This window comes from Nematolebias whitei, chromosome 7 (assembly GCF_014905685.2).
Source record: "Nematolebias whitei isolate Nwh7 chromosome 7, NemWhi1, whole genome shotgun sequence".
NCBI classification, from domain to species: domain Eukaryota; kingdom Metazoa; phylum Chordata; class Actinopteri; order Cyprinodontiformes; family Rivulidae; genus Nematolebias; species Nematolebias whitei.
Genome location: NC_056504.1, coordinates 39,428,473 through 39,450,164, shown reverse-complemented (window position 1 = coordinate 39,450,164; position 21,692 = coordinate 39,428,473). Strand labels below are relative to the sequence as shown.

Sequence of the window (21,692 nt, the reverse complement as noted above, 5' to 3'; positions counted from 1 at the left end):
CTGCAGTATTGCAAACTCTGTGCTGGTCCGTTGTGGTGAAGAGGGAGCTGAGCTGTAAGGCAAAGCTCTCCGTTTACCAGGCGGTCTACGTTCCTACCCTCAACTATGGCCATGAACTTTGGGTGGTAACCAAAAGAATGAGATCGCGGATACAGGCGGTTGAAATTAGTTTCCTCTGCAGGGTAGCTGAACTCTCCCTTAGCGATAGGGTAAGAAGTTCAATTATCTGGGAGAGGCACAAAGTAGAACCGCTGCTCCTCCAGATCGAGAGGAATCAGTTGAAGTGGTTCGGGCATCTGGCAAGGATGCTCCCATGGCATGTTCGACTGGGAGGAGACCCCGGGGAAGACCCAGGACACGATGGAGAGACGTCTCTTGGTTGGCCTGGGAACGTCTTGTTATCCTCCCAGAAGAGCTGGAAGAGGTAGCTGTGGAAAGAGATGTCTGGGCCTCCCTGCTCAAGCTGCTGCCCCTTCGACCCGGCTTCGGATCAAGCGGAAGATAATGGACAGACGGACTTACTTTTATTGTTATTAATGTGGGATAGTTCCTAAATAAATTACAATTACATTGTAATATTCTTGATTAAGCAATATAACGGTGACTATTGTCATAGGCTACACTCTTGTTATCAAAAAATATGGCATACACATAATTCACAAACTGAGTTCGACCTCTGAACAGAATACAAGACCTACTCAGCCTACTTCCGCATTTGTGCATACCAGTATCGTTGTTTTTGTCTTGAGTTAACTTCTTCCGAGTAAGGTCGCCAAAGATTTCGGTCACGTGTGCTTAGTGGTGCGCGTGAACGACGCAGCGAGGTTGATCCGCGTTCACGCGCTCGGATCGAGGACGCCGTAGCTAAAGCTAAACAGGGGAGCGGAGCAGCAGCCAGGCAGGCTATCGGGCCCAGATCGTTCACGGATTCAGCCGTCGGTCATTTTGTTCAGGCGGACCTCCGACCGGCAGGGATTAGAAACGTGCCAGATCATATGTGTTTGAACGGGGACATAAAATCGCAAGATGGTTCGGGAAACCAGACACCTTTGGGTGGGAAATTTACCCGAACATGTTCGCGAGGAGAAAATTGTGGAGCATTTTAAACGGTAGGTTACGCAAGAGAGAACCTACGTTTTGTGAAGCCTCGCGCGCTGTCTCTAGTACGAGGGCGAGCCTGCTGTCACTGCTAACTCTGCTAACGTTAGCATTTTTAAGTTTCACCAACCAGGGGACCCATCGTGTTTTGCACGCGCTTTATTACAGCACGTCGATACTTGTCAAAGAAAAATCCACGAAATTGAAAAACCTTAACGCAAACGCTGATAATTTATATTCTTCCGCTAACTTTTGCTAACGTCAGTAGGTAGTTAGCTGGGTTTGCTAGCTACCGAGCTACCACCCAGCCAACCATTTTGTGGGTAAGTCGACAGGTTTTTCGCGATCTGTACAAGCCAAAAGGCTACGTCAACAAATACAGGGCGAAAGCATTAGCTGACTTTAATTAAATTAGTCAGAATAAAATTGGACTATTATTATAAATTATCGACTGTACGTATAGAAAATCGGGAAAAAAATCACAAACTTTCGTAGCTTTTTGTTGAGCTTTTTTCGGTTGCAGTGTGACTGGAGCGAAAATGGCATTAAAGTGCTATTTGCGAAGGTTTTTGGAAGTTGCACATCAGATGTTTGCGAGCCTTAAATTCGGATAAAGAAAGCCTTTGACGCTGTTGTCATTTTCTATCAATTACGGAGGCCATTTGACTCGTCAACAAGCCATCTACCAACAAACTGCAGTTTATGATTCTCGTTTTATCGAATGTGCTGCAGGAGACAGTGCTTTGGGTTGTATTTTAATACAGTTCTGCATTGCATCTAAGAATAAGTCTGATAACTTTAGTCACTAAACCACCAAATTTGTGCTCTGAAATGTATTTAAAAACCTTATTTTTGAAAAGTGCACACAACCTGGTGCATAAACACTTTTTATATTATAGTTGCCTACAATACAGTTCTAAAAGTAAAAAAAAAACTTTTTTTTTTAAAGTGGTCTTTGTTTTCATTATCAGATCATTTCTGCTCTACATTTAACAGACTCGGCATACAGAGTTTGTGCTCAGAGTCTATTCTTACCTTGTGTGTGTATATAATTTTGTTCTCATTGTTTTCATTGTGATTCCCTCTCAGGTATGGCCGTGTGGAGAGTGTTAAAGTTCTGCGAAAGCGAGGGTCAGAAGGTGGCGTTGCGGCCTTTGTGGATTTTGTGGATATCAAAAGTGCACAGAAGGCTCATAATGCTGTCAACAAGATGGGAGATAGAGACCTTCGAACTGACTACAATGAACCTGGGTCAGTCCCTAGTGCTGTGCGGGGCCTTGAAGATAGCTCCCCTTCGAGCAGTCGAGACGTTACAGGATTTTCTAGGGGAACAGTTGGTCCAGTGTTTGGCCCACCTGTATCCCTACACACCCGAGAGGGACGTTATGAAAGGAGAATAGATGGGTAAGTGGACACGGTGCCCCTCGAAAACTCCAGGGCATTCTAGGTACCACATAAGTGTAAAACCTAAACACATAGGTTATCCATCAGGGATTGTTACCTGAAAGGGTTACACAGAGGTAATTTAGGGATTGCTCAACTCTTCATCATACGTGACTCGCCTTGCCCATGGAATTTATGTAACCTAACAACACTATCATTTCCTAAGGTAACTGCATTTCAAGGTTTATACATCTGATTGGATTATACATTTGTGAGGAATATCCTGGTGAGTTGTGGATTTATCGTGTGGGAAACTACTTTGGAGAGCTTTGGATGTATATTTTTTGTTCAACATGGAATGTAACCTGAATTTTTATTTGGAATCGCTTGAAGGTGGAAGTAACTCCGATTTAAAATGGATGTACTTTGTCTCAGAGGAATTTATGCACATCACTTAGTCATTTTTGTTCCAGTATAACGAGCTGATTGTTGGACTACATTTTTATTTTTTGTGTCTGTGGATACCACTCATCTGGATTTTAAGTTTTGACTTTTTAGATGGAAGATGTTTAAATGAACACATCACAAGAAAGCCAACGTACCTGTTATTTTAGAACAAAGTAGCTATTTATTATTTATCCCAAATATGGAATTTAAAGATGACTTTGCAAGACATCCACAGGCCAAACAACTTTTGTTTTGACGTTGATGGCTGTGAAGACGCATAAAGAATGCCTTAAAGGTTGTGACCACCTGGATTTATGCAATACTACGTCTTATGCTGGATGTAATGATGTGAATCCTATTGTGGATAAATGCAACTTACGTAAATTTGGATTACTCAGGAGTGGATGTATCTGCGTGAGACCTTAGTGAGGAGAAGAGGTTTCCAGCTATATTAGACCAAACAAAGGACTACCGGTATTTTCTTTTAATACCCTGATGAAATACTGCAAAGTAAAGAAGACTGAGAAAACATCCCATATTGGAGTTATGCGATGCCAAGAATCCATGGGGATTTAATGTGACATGCCTGGGCCTTCTGGCTTGCGTGTGGTTTAATATTCGGATGTTAACCAGTGGAATACTTTTTAAACTTTTTTTTTTCCAACTTAATGCTCAACCTTTGGGATGTATTACTACTTCATACCAACCAGACGGATGCATTTGGATGTATTTTCCATGCAGTCTTCAGTATACATAATAACCTTGACTTGGAATATTCTGAAAACGCAAGTTCATCCTTTTTTTTTTTTTACCATATTATTAAGATTTTATATTCCTGTACTTTTCTCCCATTTGTCCTGGAATTTATTAGGAACTAATTTCTAAAGTTTTTTTTTTCTTGGAAAGATGCAAGTAGCTAAATGTGAAACCATGGATTATACCTCGATGCTGGCCTGATTTTCAGTAGAAGATGACGTGAAAGAGGAGCACCATTTTTTCATAATTTAATCTGTTGATTTTTTTTTTTTTTATCCCTGGTTTCTTCATTCGGGCTCGCACATTCTGACCATCTAGATTTTATTTGGATTAGTTTCTTTATCTTCTTTTCTAAAAGGTTGGTATTGCTTTGAGTCTGGCCTATGCATATATTGTTTTCTCTGTTTCCCTAGGTGCTTTTTGTAATATTTGACACTGATTCCTGAAAAGTTAATTTGGTGCTAGAGATGACAAATATCAAGCTTTAAATTGAATAACTGGGGTTAGTTTATGTGTAATCTTTGTATTGTTCTCTCCTTGTTAATGTATAAAATATTGTTTCCAGAGTTTTCATAAATTCTTAAAGTACTACTTAAATTATAAGCTTTAATCTGAACTGCATTCATGATATTTGAATTGCTTGTAAACTGAGATTCTTCAAATAAGAATATTGACTACTAAGGAGAAATATTTCATTTTGATATTTGTCATATTTGCACCAATTCATGAAAAGTTAGTCTTTGAAATCAACTTAGGCTGAGGAATGCTTAGTAGTGCTTTTGTTTGTTTTTTTTATTTATGAAAAATGGCTTCAGAAGTCTTAAAACAGCCTGTACCGATGTGACAGATAACGTTTATGCTATTGAAGAAAGTTTAAGTAATTTTGTTGCTCAAAAATTAATATTTAATTGTGAACTATTAGCATTGTTTGTTTTCAGTTAATTTTTTGTTAGACTGGAATTCATATTGAAGTATGCATACACTGTCAGTAAATGAAGGGTTGCATACTTCTATTTGTTTATTTGTTAGATTATTTGATTGTCAAGGGCATATTATTTAATTTTCTATTAGATGATTCATGTGGGGAAAGAAGCCAAATAAAATCTTGCAATTAAAAAATAATAATTAGCATGAAAACTGTGGTTTAACATTATGCCACAGAGACCACTGTTGAGGCATATTATAAAACTGCTAAGAGACTATACTGGTTTTTGATGAAGAAGGATTGACAAGAAATGCAGGCAGTGTAAAATGTAACCTGATCAACCCTCCTGCTGACCCACAAAGCCTAAAACCGAGGCCTTGTGGCCCGTGGGTCATTTTGATCCAAGGACAGCAGGAGGGTTAAGCCAGAAAATTCAAACTTGCATCATATTTGGCAACTCTTGTGTTCTTGCTGACTGATTTTGTTATAGTTGAGCAATTAAGTCTTTATTGATCTAACCTCTTGTTTTTAAAATGTCTCTACCATATTCTTAATTCACAGTAGTTCAGAAAGCCGTGAACGTGCGTATGATCACAGCCCGTATGGACACCATGACCGCAGCGGGACATTTGACAGACAGCGTCACTACAACGCTGATTATTACCGTGATCGCTCTGTGTTTGCAACTGCTGGTCCAGGAAGCAGTGCTATTGGAGGAAGTTTTGAGGCGTCAGACCCACATTTTGACTCTAGAATACGAGACCCATTTACTCTTACTAATTCGACACGACGTGACCTGTACAGAGATGACAGAGGGCGACGTGCCGATCGAACCTATCATCACAGACGAAGCAGATCGTCTCATTCCTCGCAGTCAAGGCAACCTTCGCCTCAAAGGACCACAGGGCAAACCTCCAAAACTCCTCATTCCCCTAAAAGAACCACCTTATCTCCCGGGAGAGGCCCAAGATCGCGGTCCCGCAGCAGATCTTCTAGTTCTGACTCTGTCAGCAGCACTAGCAGCACAGGCAGCGGCAGGTATGAAACTTGATTTGTGTATGTTTTCCATCATAAAGAACCATAAACATGCTTTAGTTTTGATTGGCAAATAATTTATATCTGATTTGTTTTCCATCTGTGTGTATTTGTTTGTTTTTCCTCTCAATAGTGACTCAAACAGCAGCTCAAGTGATGGTTCTCAGGCACGCTCTGTTCAGTCATCAGCCACAAACGCTCCTCATCAGTCCTCGATGATCCTAGACTGTGAAGAGCCACGTAGAAGCTGTGGAATTAAAGTGCAAAATCTACCAGTGCGCTCCACAGGTCAGATGTTAATTTTGACAGCCTCTCAAAATTTCAGCATAATAGTCTACTAATACTTCTTCAAAACTATTGGTCACTTCTGAAAATGTAAAGATAATGACATCATGTCACTTGTCCTTAGGGCTAATAGGAATTCAGAGTTAATAGACACAACAGTTAGTTAAAATCTAATTTGTGGTTAAGTGTGATCGTGAATCTGGGCTATTAAACCTTTGTTTAATTACTTTACTCAAGGTGAACAGGGATTTTAAACTTTTTTTCAGCATTACTAGAGGTTGTTAATCACCTTTATTACTGTTCTTGATTTACTCCTCTTGTGTTCAACTGTATTGAATTTTTTTAACAGGAGAAAATATTTCATTGGCAATATTTTTATCTTTCAAGTTTCATTAAATAGCTTAATTATATTCCCACTCTTTTTAAATGGCTTTACATTTATTTCTATGTTCACAAATGTAGTTAAAATTTCTCAAATCATTTGTTTTCGATTTACTTAAATTTTTAATTTGAGAAATATGTTGTTTTTTGTTACAGTTGATAAGATTTAATGGAATGACTCCTCTTACTTATTCTCTGCAGACACAAGTTTAAAAGATGGCCTCTTCCATGAATTCAAGAAATATGGCAAGGTGACGTCAGTGCAGATCCATGGAGCATCAGAGGATCGTTATGGTTTGGTGTTCTTCAGACAGCAGGAAGACCAGGAGAAAGCCCTCGGTGTTTCCAAGGGAAAGCTGTTTTTTGGCATGAATATTGAAGTCACTGCCTGGAATGGACCTGGTAAATGTTGACAGATCAGTTGTTCTTTTTTCGTTTTGCTTACAGATTTTTACAGCATTAACAATTTTTCAAACTTTAGTGCGTGTAGGTGAAGACGATTTGCCTAAATTTGACTTGTATGTCAACAATATTTAAAACGTCTCCTCCTTCCCTCAGAAACGGAGTCTGACAATGATTTCAGGCCTTTGGATGGACGCATAGACGAGTTCCACCCTAAGGCTACGAGAACACTGTTTATAGGGAACCTTGAGAAGACGACAAGTTATCAGCAGCTTCTTGACATTTTTCAACGATTTGGAGAAATTATTGTAAGTTTCAACAGAGCTCTGTTCTGTAGAGGTAAAATTGCTCACTTTACAGTGAAAATATTCTAATTGTTTCTTTTTCTCAAGGACATTGACATCAAGAAAGTCAGTGCAATTCCCCTGTATGCCTTTGTTCAGTATGCAAACATTACTAGTGTCTGTAAGGCTATAAAGAAAATGGATGGAGAGTATCTGGGAAGCAATAGGCTAAAGGTAGTAATTGTTCATTTTATTTTGATTAAGAAATATAATAATTTCTTATTCCTGTATATTAACAATAAAACACAATGTTTTGTGTATATAAAATGCTTCTTGCTCTTTTTTTACCATGAAGCTTGGCTTTGGGAAGAGCATGCCCTCAACGTGTGTTTGGCTTGACGGTTTGACCCCCAATATTACAGAGCAATTTATCACACGGCAATTCTTGCGTTTTGGACATGTAGTTAAGGTAAGCTGTTCCATTTTTTTTTTCTTGCTTATGACATTTTTGGGGTTTAATTTTAATGTTATTTGTCATGACCGTAATTAAAAAGATTTTTTACTTTTTATAGGTTGCGCTTGATCGAATAAAGGGGATGGCCCTCGTCTTGTACAATAACACAGATTTTGCTCAGGTAGCTGTGAGGGAGACCAAAGGCTGGAAAGTTGGTAGAAATAAAATAAAGGTAAAAACAAACAAACGTGTAATCATCATATTCAATTATGATTTGTTGTTTTGTGCCTTAATGTTGTGTTTAATATGTGTATATATATATATATATATTTTTTTTTTTTCTTTATAGGTGGACTTTGCAAGTCAAGAAAGTCAGGCGGCATTCTACCGTTCAATGCAGGAGTCTGGTCAAGACATTAGAGACTTCTATGAAGTTCCACCTGAACGACGGTAAATTGACATAATTGTGTACCATTGTTTCTTTTCTCGCCCACCCCTTAAGGCAAAGGGGCAAGAATTTGTTTTTGCCTGTGTGTGTGTGTGTTTTAGTCATGTTAGCCAAGTGTCTCACAAACAGCTGGACAGATTTTAATGAAAGTCAATGTATGTCTGCAACTGATTGTCAGCTAAATAACCTTGGCTGTTACTAATTTTACAAATATTCAGCTAAAATTTGGTTGTGGTAATGGCTGTGTTCCATTAACAATTCAGTTCAGTTTATTTATATAGTGCCAAGTCTCAACAGAACTCATCTCAGGGAGCTGCACAGAAATATTCATATACACAAAAAACAAGTAGATAACATTAATTATCTGAGGAGCAGACTGCTTTCAGTTTAACTTCATCTCAGACTCATCTTGAGCAAGCATGAAGGCAACAGTCAAAAGGAAAAACTCCCTCACGAGGAAGAAACCATTAGCAGAACCAGGCTCAGGACAAGCAGCCGTCTGCTTCGACCGGCTGACTCTGAGGGGACAGGAAGGAGGAACAGATGCACAATGGCAGGTTGAGAATCACATGTTAAGATAGAAATAATATCAAATGAGAACTATTCAATTTTAACAATTCATTTTAGGAAATGAGGTAAATTTGTCCTCCTAATTATAGGATTTATCAAAAAGGAAAGTCTTAAGCTCAGTCTTAAAACTGGTCTGTGTCAGCCTTACAGACAGAAATTGGAAGTTGGTTCCACAAGAGAGGAGCCTGATAACTGAATGATCTTCCTCCCATTCTGCTTTTGGAAACTCTTAGACTGCAGGTTTACTTGCGGTTCCGAGAGTGAAGTGCTCTGTTGGAAAAATATGGAACAATAAGATCTCTAATATAAGATGGAGCTAGGTTGTTGAGAGCTTTGTAGGTGTGAAGTAAGATTTTGAATTCAATTCTGAATTTAACAAGTAGCCAATGGAGAGAAGTTAAAACTGGAGATATGATCTCTCCTACTAACTCCAGTTAAGACTCTGGCAGCAGCGTTTTGGATCAACCGAAGACTTTTTATGAAGTTTTTGCACACCCAAATAAACCATTGCAGTAGTCCAGTCTAGACGGGATTAATGCATGAACCAGTTTTTCTGCATCATTTTTAGATAAGATGTTTCTAATTTTAGCGATATTACGCAGGTAGAAGAAGGCGGTTATAGTAACTTTTTTAATGTGGGGGCAGCAACGACAGCTTAAAGTGCTAATACATTTAGTAAGATCTTGTAATATCACGAGATCTTGCATAACATAATTTAAAAAGTTTGATCAGATTTTACATCTTATGGGCAGTATGAATTCCTGCAAGAACTGCTAGGCCTCTAATTATGCTGTCTTTGCATTTGTAAGGGAATTACGTTTAAATGATTATGGTCATGCTTATAGACATACGTGTGTGTGTGTGTGTGTGTGTATATATTATATATATATATATATATATGTATGTATACACACACTAATTATATAGTTCTTACATCATTTGTGATGTGGAAAATTGGGTTTCTAGATATTCCTAATTTTCTCCTCCATTTGTCTCCCTTTTTTTTTTTTTTTTTGTAGAGAGGAATGCAGACCTCCGTATCATGAATTTACAGCAGAGAGACCTTACTTTGAGAACATACGAACCCCTGGACTTTACCAAGAGGAGGCTCGAAGAGACTATGCTGCACGCAGCAGAGAGCGCTTTCCTGAACTGGAACATTATCAGGGGGATCACTTTGACCCACGCTATCATGAAGACCCAAGGGACTACAGAGACTACAGAGACCCTTTTGAGCAAGACATCAGAAAATACACATATATACAAAGAGAACGAGAGAGAGAGCGGGAGCGTTTTGAAGCTGATCGTAACAGGTGGAGCCCATCTCATCCCAGGCGAGCTATTACTCCCACAATATCAACATCCCCATCTGAGCGTGCTCCCCGAGACGCTGAACGACGAGTTAACAGCCAGTCTTCTGAAAGAAGTGGCAGTGTGAGCTCATTGTCCCCTCCACATTTTGACAAATCTGAAAAGACCCTGCAAGAACATACATCAAAAAGTGAGAAATGCACTCAGCCAGATCGTGTGGCAGGAACTGAAAAAACCAAACGTCCAAAACGAAAAGATAAAGCTGACAAAGATAAAGGCGACAAGGGTAAACCAAGGAAAGTAAAGGGTCAGTCCCCATCTAATCCTCCAACAGAAACGGAGCTGGAGACTGGTTTTGATGGCGTGTCTGGAAAAGGAAGGGGATCAGACCAAGATGCTCCTGAGAGACAAAAATGTAAGGGTGAAAGTGACAATCTATCTGGAAACCAGTTGACATCTGTTCATCAAGATTCTGTTAAAAGTGAAAAATCGGAAATTAATAAATGCGATAGTTCAGAGTTGGATGGAAAGGCTCGACCCAAAAAACATTCAAAGTCTGATATTGGGAATGATGGGAAAGATTCATCAGTAGACTTAGAACGCCTTGCTGCAAGAAAAAGGCGTTTTGCTGATGGTGGAAAGGCTACGCCAGTAAAGAAAAGCAGGCACGAGGAAGAAGTTGGTAATCAGTCATCTGAACTAGGTGCCAGTTCTGCTTATTTGAAAGAACCAGATACTGACAAACACAAAGAATCACAAAGAAGAGATGCACGACTCAAACTTGATAAATGTAGCAATCAAAAAGATGGTCAAGAGGACATTAGAGGGCAAAGGGAGAAATCTGAAGGATCCTTAGACTTATTGGAGTCAAAACGACATCCAGGAAGTACTTCATCAAGAAGGGTCTCACAGGAAGGAAATGCAGATCAAAGCAGTACAAGAGAACAAGACCACCATGATGCAATAAAACTTAATCAGAATGTTGAAACTAATAAAATCAGCAAGAACAAGGAAGACCATGTTGACATCGACCTGTCTCAGAGTTACCGTAAGCAGATGGAACAAAATAGACGCTTACATCTGCAGAAGCAGCAGCAACGCGAGTCTGACAAACTTGAAAAAGCAGAAGCTACTCAGAGAAATGAAGCTGAAGACTTGGAATATCGTAGTCTTGTGCATGAAGTTGGTAAACCACCTGAGGATGTCACAGACAATTTTCCATCTCACAAACCAAAAAAATCAGACCAGTTTGAGACAGAATCTGGAATTAAAAGAGAGCGCGTCTACAGACGACAATGCAAAGATCCTGAGTGGACCAGCACACCCTCTCCAGGACACCAGCTCTTTGCTCAGCATGTAGATGAAGACTTAATAGATTCTTCTCAAAAAGAGTTTGGTCGAAATGATGAGAAAATTCACACCGAGCTTGAGCTGTTCGTCAAAAGAACACACAACACACAAGTGAATAAGGGAGTCACTCCTACAAATAGCGTTGAAGAAGAGCAGCAAAAGCGATGGGAGAGCAGAGGTAAACAAGACTTGTTACCAAACATGACCTTTTCTGGAAGTCTAAGTAAAAACATTCATAATCGCAAGCATTTGGAGTATGGTATTTGGCATGACTTGGAGCCTGGGGAAGTGCGATCAGACTCTGAAGAAGACAGAGAAATCAAATCTCACTCTCCCATGCCTTCAACATCTGTTCCTCTTTCTGAAAGGCCTAGACCTGATAGGTTTTCAGATCCCAAACTTACACACCTTGAAAGAAATAAATTCTACTCTCTTGGTTTTGATCAGACCATCACTCCTGATACAAAGGCTCTGCTAGAACGGGCAAAATCTCTCTCATCTTCTCGAGAAGATAACTGGTCGTTTTTAGATTATGATTCTCACTTTGTAAATTTTTGCACCAGGAAAGATACAGAGAAAGTAGAATCAGCGCCAAGACCTACACCTTCTTGGTACAAGAAAAAGATCCGAAGTGGCTCAGAAGACAAACTTGATGATAGAAAAGAAGAGCCTAAACCTGAGGAGCAGGAACGCAGAGAACTCTTTGCGTCACGCTTTCTTCACAGTGCTGTGTTTGAGCTGGACTCAAGACGACTTCAGCTTCTTGAGCGCAAACACAAAGAACTTGAGCATATGCTAAATCAACAAGCTAGTCAGCATGGGACAGATAGTGAACTTGAAACCGGGCCAGTTGTTCTTTTCCACAGTCGATATTTGGAGTTCACTCAGCTACAACAACAGAAGAACAAAACTCAGCGGCTGCAGGAGGACAAAGGAGATGCCACAAACACAGATGAAAAGAAAGCGAAGACGCCTGATCTAGAACAACAACAACAACAACAACAAACTGTACAGTCTCCCAGCACAGCAGAATCTATCACAGAAGTAGAAATTAAACCAATCATTCCAGCAGTAGAAGCAATTCCTGAACAAAACATCCAACCTAATACTGTCCCCATATCTGTGAATAAGGACATGCCTCCATCAAATGAGAAATCTGTGACATTAAATGCAGCCCCTGATGTTTGTCCACCTGTGGCTTTAATAAAAGAAGAAATAAAGGAAGTAAAACAAAGTGAAGTTGAACCCGTAAACCATTCACCAACTGAGACTACAGTAAAGTCAGAACCTGCACCAATAGCAGACCCTGAACCCAACTATCCATTGAATAGACTTAAACTTTCTCCAACTATAGTGACAGTGGTTACTACAGAGGATGTGAAACCTCCAATTAAAGAAGAAATGTGTCACCCTGAACCTAAAGAAGAATTAATGAGCAAGTCGGAACTAAAACTTAATCCTGAGACAACTCAACCAGAGGTGCCTGTAGCTAGTAGTCCAGTTCATCCTACTTTTGTGGAAGAGGTGGATGTAACCAAGAAAGAAACATATCCTACCTGTGAAATCACTGTAGAGCCCGAGGAAGAGAATAAACTTCAAGATAGTAAAGCCCATATGTCTGTTACAAGTGACACAAATGAAGAGATAGTCAATCAGAAAGAGAATAAAGCAAAAGAAATTAAAACTAAAAAGAGCAAACAATCTCCTGCACAGGTTGGTCAAGTACCTGTATTGTCAGCCACGGTTTTTGAGAAACAGGCAACACGTAAGAGTGAGCGCATTGACAAAGAGAAACTGAAACGTGGCTCATCTCCAAGAGCTGAAGCAAAGTCTACGAGCAAGTCTCCTATCCATGCATCAGATCATGACAATTTTGAGCCGAGCATACCATTGGGTAGAGCGAGACGAAGAAATGTTAAATCTGTTTATGCCACCCCTGTTGAAGATGATGCACTGGTTGTTTCTCGAAAGGAAATTACAGAGTCACCACGTTCTGCACGAAAGCGAGTTACAGAGAAAGAGCGAGTTACAGAGAAAGATGCCGTGCAACAAAGCACTGAACAAGAACCACCACCACCACCACCACCTCCTCCTCCTCCTCCAACCCATCCAGCAAAACGGGGTCGTCCTCCTAAAAACCGTAAACTATGGGAAGAAAGTTCAATTGCTAAGGCAGAAAAAATAAAACTAGACAACAAAGACACTGATTCAAATGAATCCGAAAGTGGTGAAAGAATTCTAAAAGTTCCTAAAGGAAAAACAATTCCCCAAGTCGCAAAAACATCATCAAATCAGTTACTCTCAGCTGCAGGGTCTGTATCAACAAAAAAAGTAGATAAAACTGAGACAGCTGAAGAGACACAAGAAATACATTTAACTGAGTCGCATACTTTGGTTGATTCATCAAGTTTGAGCAAAGATTTATCAGTGAAAAATGACAACTCGAAGAAAGATGAAAAGGTTAAACAAGACATAGAACTGTGCAAAGATAAAGATGTTTCACTGGAAAATGTTGGTGAGGAAAAATCAGATGGGAAAGAGACAAATTGTCTGGTTGATGAAAAACCCACCTCAGAGAAAGACCGGACTGTAAGAGGGAAAGTCAAGTCAAGCAGGACTCCAAAATCTCCTGTGCTCAAGAACCTTAAAATCCGACTAAATGTCACAGAGGTCAAAGATCTTCTTCAGTTAGGCGAGGAAGAACTAGGGAACCAAGAAGACATGCAAAAAAAGATCAAACCTGGTGACCTCATTGATGCTGTTTCAAAGAACATAACTGTTAATAAAGGGTGTCCTGATGAAGAAAAGGGTACAAAGGAGACTGAAACTTCAAAAAGCTCGATTTTACAGGAGAGAGAATTGGAGCAGGCTGTGGAGAACATTGCCAAACTTACTGATCCAACTTTTACAGCAGAACCACAGACTTCACCTGTCCACCCAGCAGAAGCAAAAAGTGACGCAGAGGAAGAAAAACCTTCTAACCCTGCCAGTGAGACCGAACTGATTGCTGCTATTGACTCAATAACTGCTGAAAATGCAAGTGTATCTCTTCCCCAAGCCCCTTCAATCCAGACCGATGTATGTTCAGAACCTGAAATGCAAGACCTAATTCAGCCAGTCAAGGTTAAAGAAGTTGAATTAAATTCTTGTGCTAAACAAGAGGAACCTGCCTTCTCCAACACACCCAAAAAGGGCAACAAAGGAAGGCCAAAAACACCTAAACGCTCTAAAGCTATAAAGCAAGTAAAAAAAGACTCAAAAGAACAGCCACTAAGTGAGAAACCAACAATGCCTTTAGCTGGGAACACAACTTCAGATGCAAAGATTGTGTCTGAAACACCTCCATCAGCAGCAGCTACTGCTGCTGTTATTACCTCTACTACTTGGAAGCCAGAGCTTCCAGCTGCTACAGAGATGGTGTCATCTTTGGAAGAGCAGAAACAACCCCTGAAATCTTTGTACCCTCAGGCTAAGAGTCCAATATTCTCAAAACCTCAGCAGTTGCCACCTGACAGCATCTCCCTTGCTCTGGCCTCAAACAAATCAAATATCAGACCCATTCAAACAAATAGAGCTTCTCTTTCTCCACCTGACTGGCGCCAGCAGGCTAAAGAGACAGGTGTGTCTTCTCCACATGTCATGTCTTTGGCAACCAAGGAAAGTCAGCCAGCATGCTCAGACTCGGATAAAATTAATATTGATCATGGCACAAGTGACTTGAGACAGATTCTAATGAAAACTAAATCTGGTTCCCTCCAAAGTAATCTTGTTATTTCTAGTAATCTGCCCAACCTTCGAGATCAGAACTTGTCTGAAAGCAGTACTTCTCTCACAGCTGTCGTTCCTAACAAGTTGTCACACCCTGACAACAAAATGCCATCTCATTCAGCACCACCTGTTGTTCGACCTCCAGTGTCATTGACATCCTCCGAAACAAAATCTGTGATCTCTGTTATTGCATCTACTGGAACCTCTGTTATCAGTCGCATTTGCAACCCTCCTGAGCCTGAGGTAAAAATAAATGTAAACATTGGAAACCCCTGTATTGAAAAGGCTTTACCCAAAACTGCATATAGACCAAGCAAAGATGATACTAGCTCATATCATAGGCCATCTGATGAAGGGGCAAGTGCTCCACTCTTCATTGTTGAGAACCCTGCCCTCAGTACTGGGTCTTGCTCTGGTCTTAGAGTAAACACATCTGAAGGAGTGGTAGTATTGAGCCACTCTGGCCAGAAAACAGAGGGACCCCAGAGGATTAGTGCCAAGATTAGTCAAATCCCACAAGCAACAGCAGGTGACATGGAATCACAACAGCTAGTGTCTATGCCTCAGATTAAACAGGACATTTATGGTCATTCTCAGTCAGGACTTCAAAAGGGACCTTCATTACAGACAGATCATGGGCATTCCGTTAAGCCACAGTCAGGTCTGTCTTGTAATAAACATGAAAGCAGTAGTTTGGAAAAGATGGATTCTGCTTATCAGCCTGGTCCTCAAGGAGTAGTAAAGCGCCTCTCGCAGGCTAACCAGCCAGTCATAAGTTATCACCAAGACTACATGCAATTAAAGCATCAAAAGAAAATTGATAGTGCTGATTCACATTCTGCAGATGGAGCAAAACCATCTTGGACCTCCACTGTAAGTCCTGCAATAAGCCCCCATTTGCCTTCTCCACCTGGAAACCATGTAGGTTTTCCTACGTCCGCTGGTGACAGAACTACTTCGCATCTTGGGGCGATCAAACCAGAGCCACGATCTCCACGCAAGTCTGGCCATCCACATTCTCCATTTACTAAAGTGTCCTCACCCATAGGTTCCTCGTCACCAAAAGGCATCCCTGTAATGCTATCCTCTGGCCATCCTGCCATGCAACAGTTTATTACTGGTGTTCATCATCCAGAGCAGTCTGTTATCATGCCTCCTCACAGTGTGCCTGGAGGTTTGGGACGGATGTCTCCTCATTGTGTTTCCCAGCCGATGTCAATGGGACATCTTGTACAAGGAGATGTTAGGGTCAACACACCACCTTTATCTGTGATGAACTATGGGATACACAGTGACTCGCTCGCCTCTCCCTGGTCCGGTCCTCTGCAGCCACGGTCTTCCCCACCCCAGCCTGCTGGCAGAGACAAGGTTCTTAAAGTTAATCCTGGTTCTTTAAGGAGTCATGAGGGGGAACAGGAAGAATCCATGCATTTACACCAAACAGGAAGACCACCTTCGTCTTTGCCATCAGATCCTCGTGGGCCCATGAGAAATAGTGTTCCACTAGAATCGTATATGGTTCAGAGAGACATGCGTGTGCTCATGCACCAGCAGGGGGAGCGATTGACCACAGACCCTCACCCTGGACATATTCAAGAAACTCTAACTCCGTCTCTATCTCCAAGAGCGCACATTTTGCCGAAAGGTGTAACGGAGAAAGATCTAACGAAGTCATTAGAAGCAAAGAGGCCACACTCTCCTCATCCAAAGGATGGAATGATGGGTGTCAGGCAAGCTGGTCCAGCAGTGGCTTCTCCCCAGAGGGTTCAGCTAATGCCACCAGGACCAGGTGGATCATTCTCAGAGTACTCTGGGATGTACGCAAACCGTATCCATTCTAAAATGCCAGAGGCTCCTGTTGGACATAACCAGCCACAACTGAACGTCACACAGTCTATGGTGAGTAAGCTGCAGTTACAAGTTCATCATAAGCAAACAACTTACGTTTCCTAAAACTAGCTTTGATTAAGCATTTTTTTTATTTCAACAGGGTTTTAGTTTGTCTATTCCTTTAGTACAAAGTAAAACCCATACAAACCCCAGAATGCAGGTTTTTCCACCAAAACCTGGTTATAATTTAGTGGCTGATCTGTGTAAATAAGTGTATGTGCCAGTGAAACTCAAACATTTTTGTCTTGACTATAGGGTGCAGAACTTCAGACAAAACCAGATGGTAAGATGACGCAGCCTGTTAATATGGTGCACTTGCTCACGGTAAGACAAACTCATAACAGTTTAACTGTGTTCAAACTTGTTGGTCTGAACAAGAACTTTGTCTGACCCAGCTGTCTGTTTTTCTTCTTCTTTGGTCAATACAGAAATACCCTATTGTGTGGCAAGGCCTTCTGGCACTGAAGAATGACATGGCTGCAGTCCAGTTGCATTTTGTCTGTGGAAACAAAGCTCTGGCTCACAGGTTGCTGCCTCTACAGGAAGGAGGTGCTCTACTTCGGATTGTCCAGAGAATGAGACTAGAAGCTTCACAGCTGGAGAACGTAGCCAGAAAAATGACTGTATGTCTTTTGATGTGGTCTACAAAGTTGTTGTTTTTTTCTGTTCAATTAGATTCAGTCTGAGAATAAATGCTTTTTTCTTCTTCAGGGGGACAGTGATTATTGTCTTCTCCTTGCTTTGCCTTGTGGACGAGATCAAGATGATGTTATAAACCAAACTCAAGCTCTGAAGGCTGCATTTATCAGCTACTTGCAGAAAAAGTTGGCAGCTGGTATCATAAATATCTCAAATCCAGGTTCCAATCAGGTGAGATATGACCCCTTTGTTAAAAAAAATAATAGTTTGGATTGATTAAAAACATGTATTTCTTTGGCTAAGTTTTGTTTATGGGGAAGTCGGAGCATGCCAATATTTTGGCCAAGCAGAATTATGTACTTCCTGTGACAAAAGGATTCACTAAGGTGGTATAATTTATAGGCAGTACAACACACAAATAAACTAAAAACATAGCACCATTTAAGCTAACTATGTACATAGATAACAATATATTTGCAAACTTGTACCCAGAAAAGTTTAAAATACAATAAAGCATAACCTGATGTCCTAAAATCAACAAAAAAAAGGCATGTAAAAAATGTCCTTTTTAAAAACTAAAGAAAACCCCACTCCAATATATAGGTTCTGGTCATAAAATTGGAATATCAAGAAAAAGTTTATTTATTTCAGTAAGTACAATAAAACTTGTATAATATGCATTCATTACACATAGACTGGTATATTTCAAATGTTTATTTCTTTTAATGTTGATGAATATAACTGACAACTAATGAAAACCATAAATTCAGTATCTCAGAAAATTTGAACATTACTTAAGACCAATAAAACAGGATTTTTAGAAATGTTGGCCAACTGAAAAGTATGAGCATGTACAGTATGAGCATGTACAGCACTCAATACTTATTTGAGACTCCTTTTGACTGGAAAACTGCAGCAATGCGGCGTGGCATGGAGTCGATCAGTCTGTGGCACTGCTCAGGTGTTATGAGAGCCCAGGTTGCTCTGATAGTGGCCTTCAGCTTTTCTGAACTGTTGGGTCTGGTGTATTGCATCTTCCTCTTCACAATACCCCATAGATTTTCTATGGGATTAAGGTCAGATGAGTTTGCTGATCAGTTAAGAACAGGGATACCAATGGTCCTTAAACCAGGTACTGGTAGCTTTGGCACTGTGTGCAGGTGTCAAGTCCTGTTGGAAAATGAAATCTGCATCTCCATAAAGTTGGTCAGCAGCAGGAAGTGCTCTAAAACTTCCTGATAGGTTGCTGCGTTGACCTTGGACCTCAGAAAACACAGTGGACCAACACCAGCAGATGACAGGTGGTTTACGCCGATCCGAAACCCGACCGGTGCTCATGTAAACGCTTGATCTGTTCGTTTTTATCTGATGGTGAAAAACTGACCTGACTGCGCATGTGCGACTTTGCCATTTCCGCCTGGCTAACGCTAATAATATTAGCATGTCAGGGAAGTAAAACTGGTCGGTGAGCGACACAACATTTCTACTAGAAACTTTGAAAGAGCTCAAAATGATTTCTATTACCTGTAGCTCAGTCAGGGAGTACAATAACGTCTCCACCATCATTAAAACCTGTCGCAGGTCCATTTTGGGTGCTCAGGTTTGTTTACGTTTACCCGGAAGTAGAACTTCTTCTTCGGTGGTTTTTTTAAGGAGAGTTTACCACTCTGCGCATGTCAGTACTGCTGTTCAGAACAAAGCCCGCTGCATGTAAACGCTCATCATGAACAGATTGTGCCCATGTAAACAACACATTTGAATTATTCAAACAGAACACATTTCAATCCGGTCAAAGAATTCTGCGCATGTAAACATAGCTATTGTATAATGTAATAGGTAAACATGGCTATAATGACTACAAAAATTCTATACAAAAACAACTGGACTTTATTTATTATACCTTATTGTTTTTGTCTTGAACATTTTTGAATTTACCATGTCCTGGATGACTGAGAATCTTCACCAGCTATTAATGACACAATCGGCTTGCCATAGTCCCTCCGCTTTCGTTCTGTTCGCTGCTGGGAACAAGTTAAACCAGCTGCACCGTCCGGGCGAAATGCAGCTAATTTGACAATTAAAGTGCATTTATTAAGTAAAAGTTCAGCTGAGACACACATTTACTATAATTTTTAGCAAACAAATAATTGTTTTTAGGTGTTTATCTTGTTAAATTTCAAAGAAATGCAGAGGCTCGTCCCTCTGCGCGTGCCCGCCGCTTCCGCGAATTGGCTTTTGCAATGTAGCTGATTTGACCGTCAAAGTGCATTTATTAAGCAAAAGGTAGACTGAGACACACCTTTCCTATAATTTTGAGCAAACATATAAATGTTTTTAAGTGTTAATCTTGTTAAATTCTTGTTAAAGTCCTCCTGTGCACGCTCCCGTGGCCTCCATTTGGCAGCCCATCGATTTTTGGCACAACACTGGCCCGCATTTCTGGGTTCGGCCCACATTTCCAGGTTGTTAGAGGTGACGCGTAACAAACGCGTCAGCGGTGACGCGTAATAGATTCGACGTATATGACGAAGACATTTATGGATTTTTCCACTTTTTTTAGACATATTTGGACTGATATGACTTATAGGGCGGTGCGACGGGTACGGTGGAAAATATGGTACACTGAAACAACTGAACATAAAAGTTCTAAAATAATTAAAAATAACTTAACACTTGTACATTTTGTGATTATGATGATTTTACGGTGTGACATACTTTGAATTTTAAGTTGGAAGACAAAAGTCGATCGGTGCATCTGGGCAGGAAAGAGGGAAACCCTTCACAAAGTCGATTCAGCAGGAGAAATGTGCGAGTGGCAGCGGAGGAGATCATGACAGGCTGCAGGAGGGAGCTTCCCCCTGCACTTGTGGGCTGCACACATGGTGCAAAATCATTTAAAAATAATCTATCTTAAATAAACAATCCATGTCATGTCCAGTCTTACTTTGAAAAACCGTGCGCGATATAGCGAGTCCGCGAAAAATTAACCGCAAAGTAGCGAGGGACTACTGTAGTAAAATAAATTAAAGTTGAAAGAATTTGTGAATTAAAAGTTCAAATGTTTTTTATTAGCTTGGTTTCTAAACAAACTGGGTGACTTTGAAAATCCTGTGTTGGATCAGTCTTTTAACAATAAGAGTAGTTTTATTTTACAAATGGAAAATCACCATTAAACTCCAGAGAACGTAATGCCTTTAAGAAATGAGCGCTCGGTTATTATAGTGATAACTGAACTTATTGCATCACTGATAAAAACTCTGCCGTTTTGCTTGAAGATGTGTGCAGCTGATGTTGTCTTTTGTTTTTCCAGCCCGCCTTTGTGCTTCAGATTTTCCCGCCCTGCGAGTTTTCAGAGAGTCACTTGTCGCTGCTCGCCCCCGACCTTTTGGACAGGATCTCCAGCATCTCACCACACCTCATGATTGTCATCACCACTGTGATGTAACGTCACCGCTGGGACCCCTCATCTGATGCTCCCACCCACCAGCCTCAGGAAAACAGAGGAATATATATTTTTTCCTGGATATAATTGGGAATGTATAGGATCTACCCTATGATTTTTTTTTTTTTTTTTTTTAACATCTGCCTTTTTTTCTTTCGTCGCTCCTGTCTGGTATATTTGTCCTTCTCCAATGAACTCAGGGATGGAACAAACCAGAATGAGTCTTACTTGACCATTTCTCTGCTGTATTTCTATTTATTGAAATTTTATTCTAATGTTTGGAGATGCTCTGAAGATTAAAGAACAAAAAAAATCAGGATGTTGAAACAAGAATTAGTGACATTTCTGGGTGGCCTGTTTTTTTTTTTTTTTTTTTTTTTTTTGTCAGTTTTTTAAATTGTCATTTTCATTTCTTTACAGGAGAATCAGAGATGCCATTGCACTTCAGTGGCTGAGAAGACATTTACATTTCAGCCGGTATTTTTAAATAATTGTGTACAGACTTCCTCAGTTGGGTTTTCTTTTAAAGAGGAAGAATCGACTTGTAAATCTACGGACGCCCTGTTGAGGACCACAGCTCCTTTATTTCCACCAACTCTGCTCATTTTCCGACACTACTGAAGCAGCCCGGCCTTTCTCATCCAACAAGCCTCAGTACGACAACGTGGGAGTTTGACTACAGGACTCTGTAAATATTTTAAATATTTAAAGCTCAGTGGAACTTAGACCGCTTGACAGAGACACATCTCTGGGACACGTCGGAACGCAGAGTGGCGGGAACGTTAGATGGATCCTTAATTTTTTGGGGGTGTAAATACTTGTAA

The 21,692-nt window shown here is 40.4% G+C and overlaps 1 protein-coding gene across 1 annotated transcript; it reads left to right on the top strand.

Annotated features, from left to right (window-relative positions):
* The first annotated feature begins 793 nt into the window (after positions 1 to 793).
* si:ch1073-335m2.2 (msx2-interacting protein) lies at positions 794 to 20,986 on the top strand. The gene is made up of 15 exons (XM_037678865.1): positions 794 to 1,109; positions 2,188 to 2,502; positions 5,171 to 5,647; positions 5,778 to 5,932; positions 6,512 to 6,712; positions 6,869 to 7,020; positions 7,105 to 7,230; positions 7,352 to 7,465; positions 7,569 to 7,682; positions 7,800 to 7,900; positions 9,488 to 16,796; positions 17,043 to 17,111; positions 17,216 to 17,410; positions 17,499 to 17,657; positions 20,737 to 20,986. Exons 1-15 carry the CDS (start codon positions 1,027 to 1,029, stop codon positions 20,869 to 20,871), a joined length of 9,705 nt encoding a protein of 3,234 aa, XP_037534793.1. The 5' UTR covers positions 794 to 1,026; the 3' UTR covers positions 20,872 to 20,986.
* Positions 20,987 to 21,692: the final 706 nt, after the last annotated feature.

Coding starts and splice junctions, on each gene's coding strand:
- si:ch1073-335m2.2 (XM_037678865.1), top strand. CDS start 1,027: ATGGTTCGGGAAACCAGACACCTTTGGGTGGGAAATTTACCCGAACAT. Junction 1,110..2,187: donor ATTGTGGAGCATTTTAAACG/GTAGGTTACGCA, acceptor ATTCCCTCTCAG/GTATGGCCGTGTGGAGAGTG. Junction 7,683..7,799: donor TTGGTAGAAATAAAATAAAG/GTAAAAACAAAC, acceptor TTTTCTTTATAG/GTGGACTTTGCAAGTCAAGA.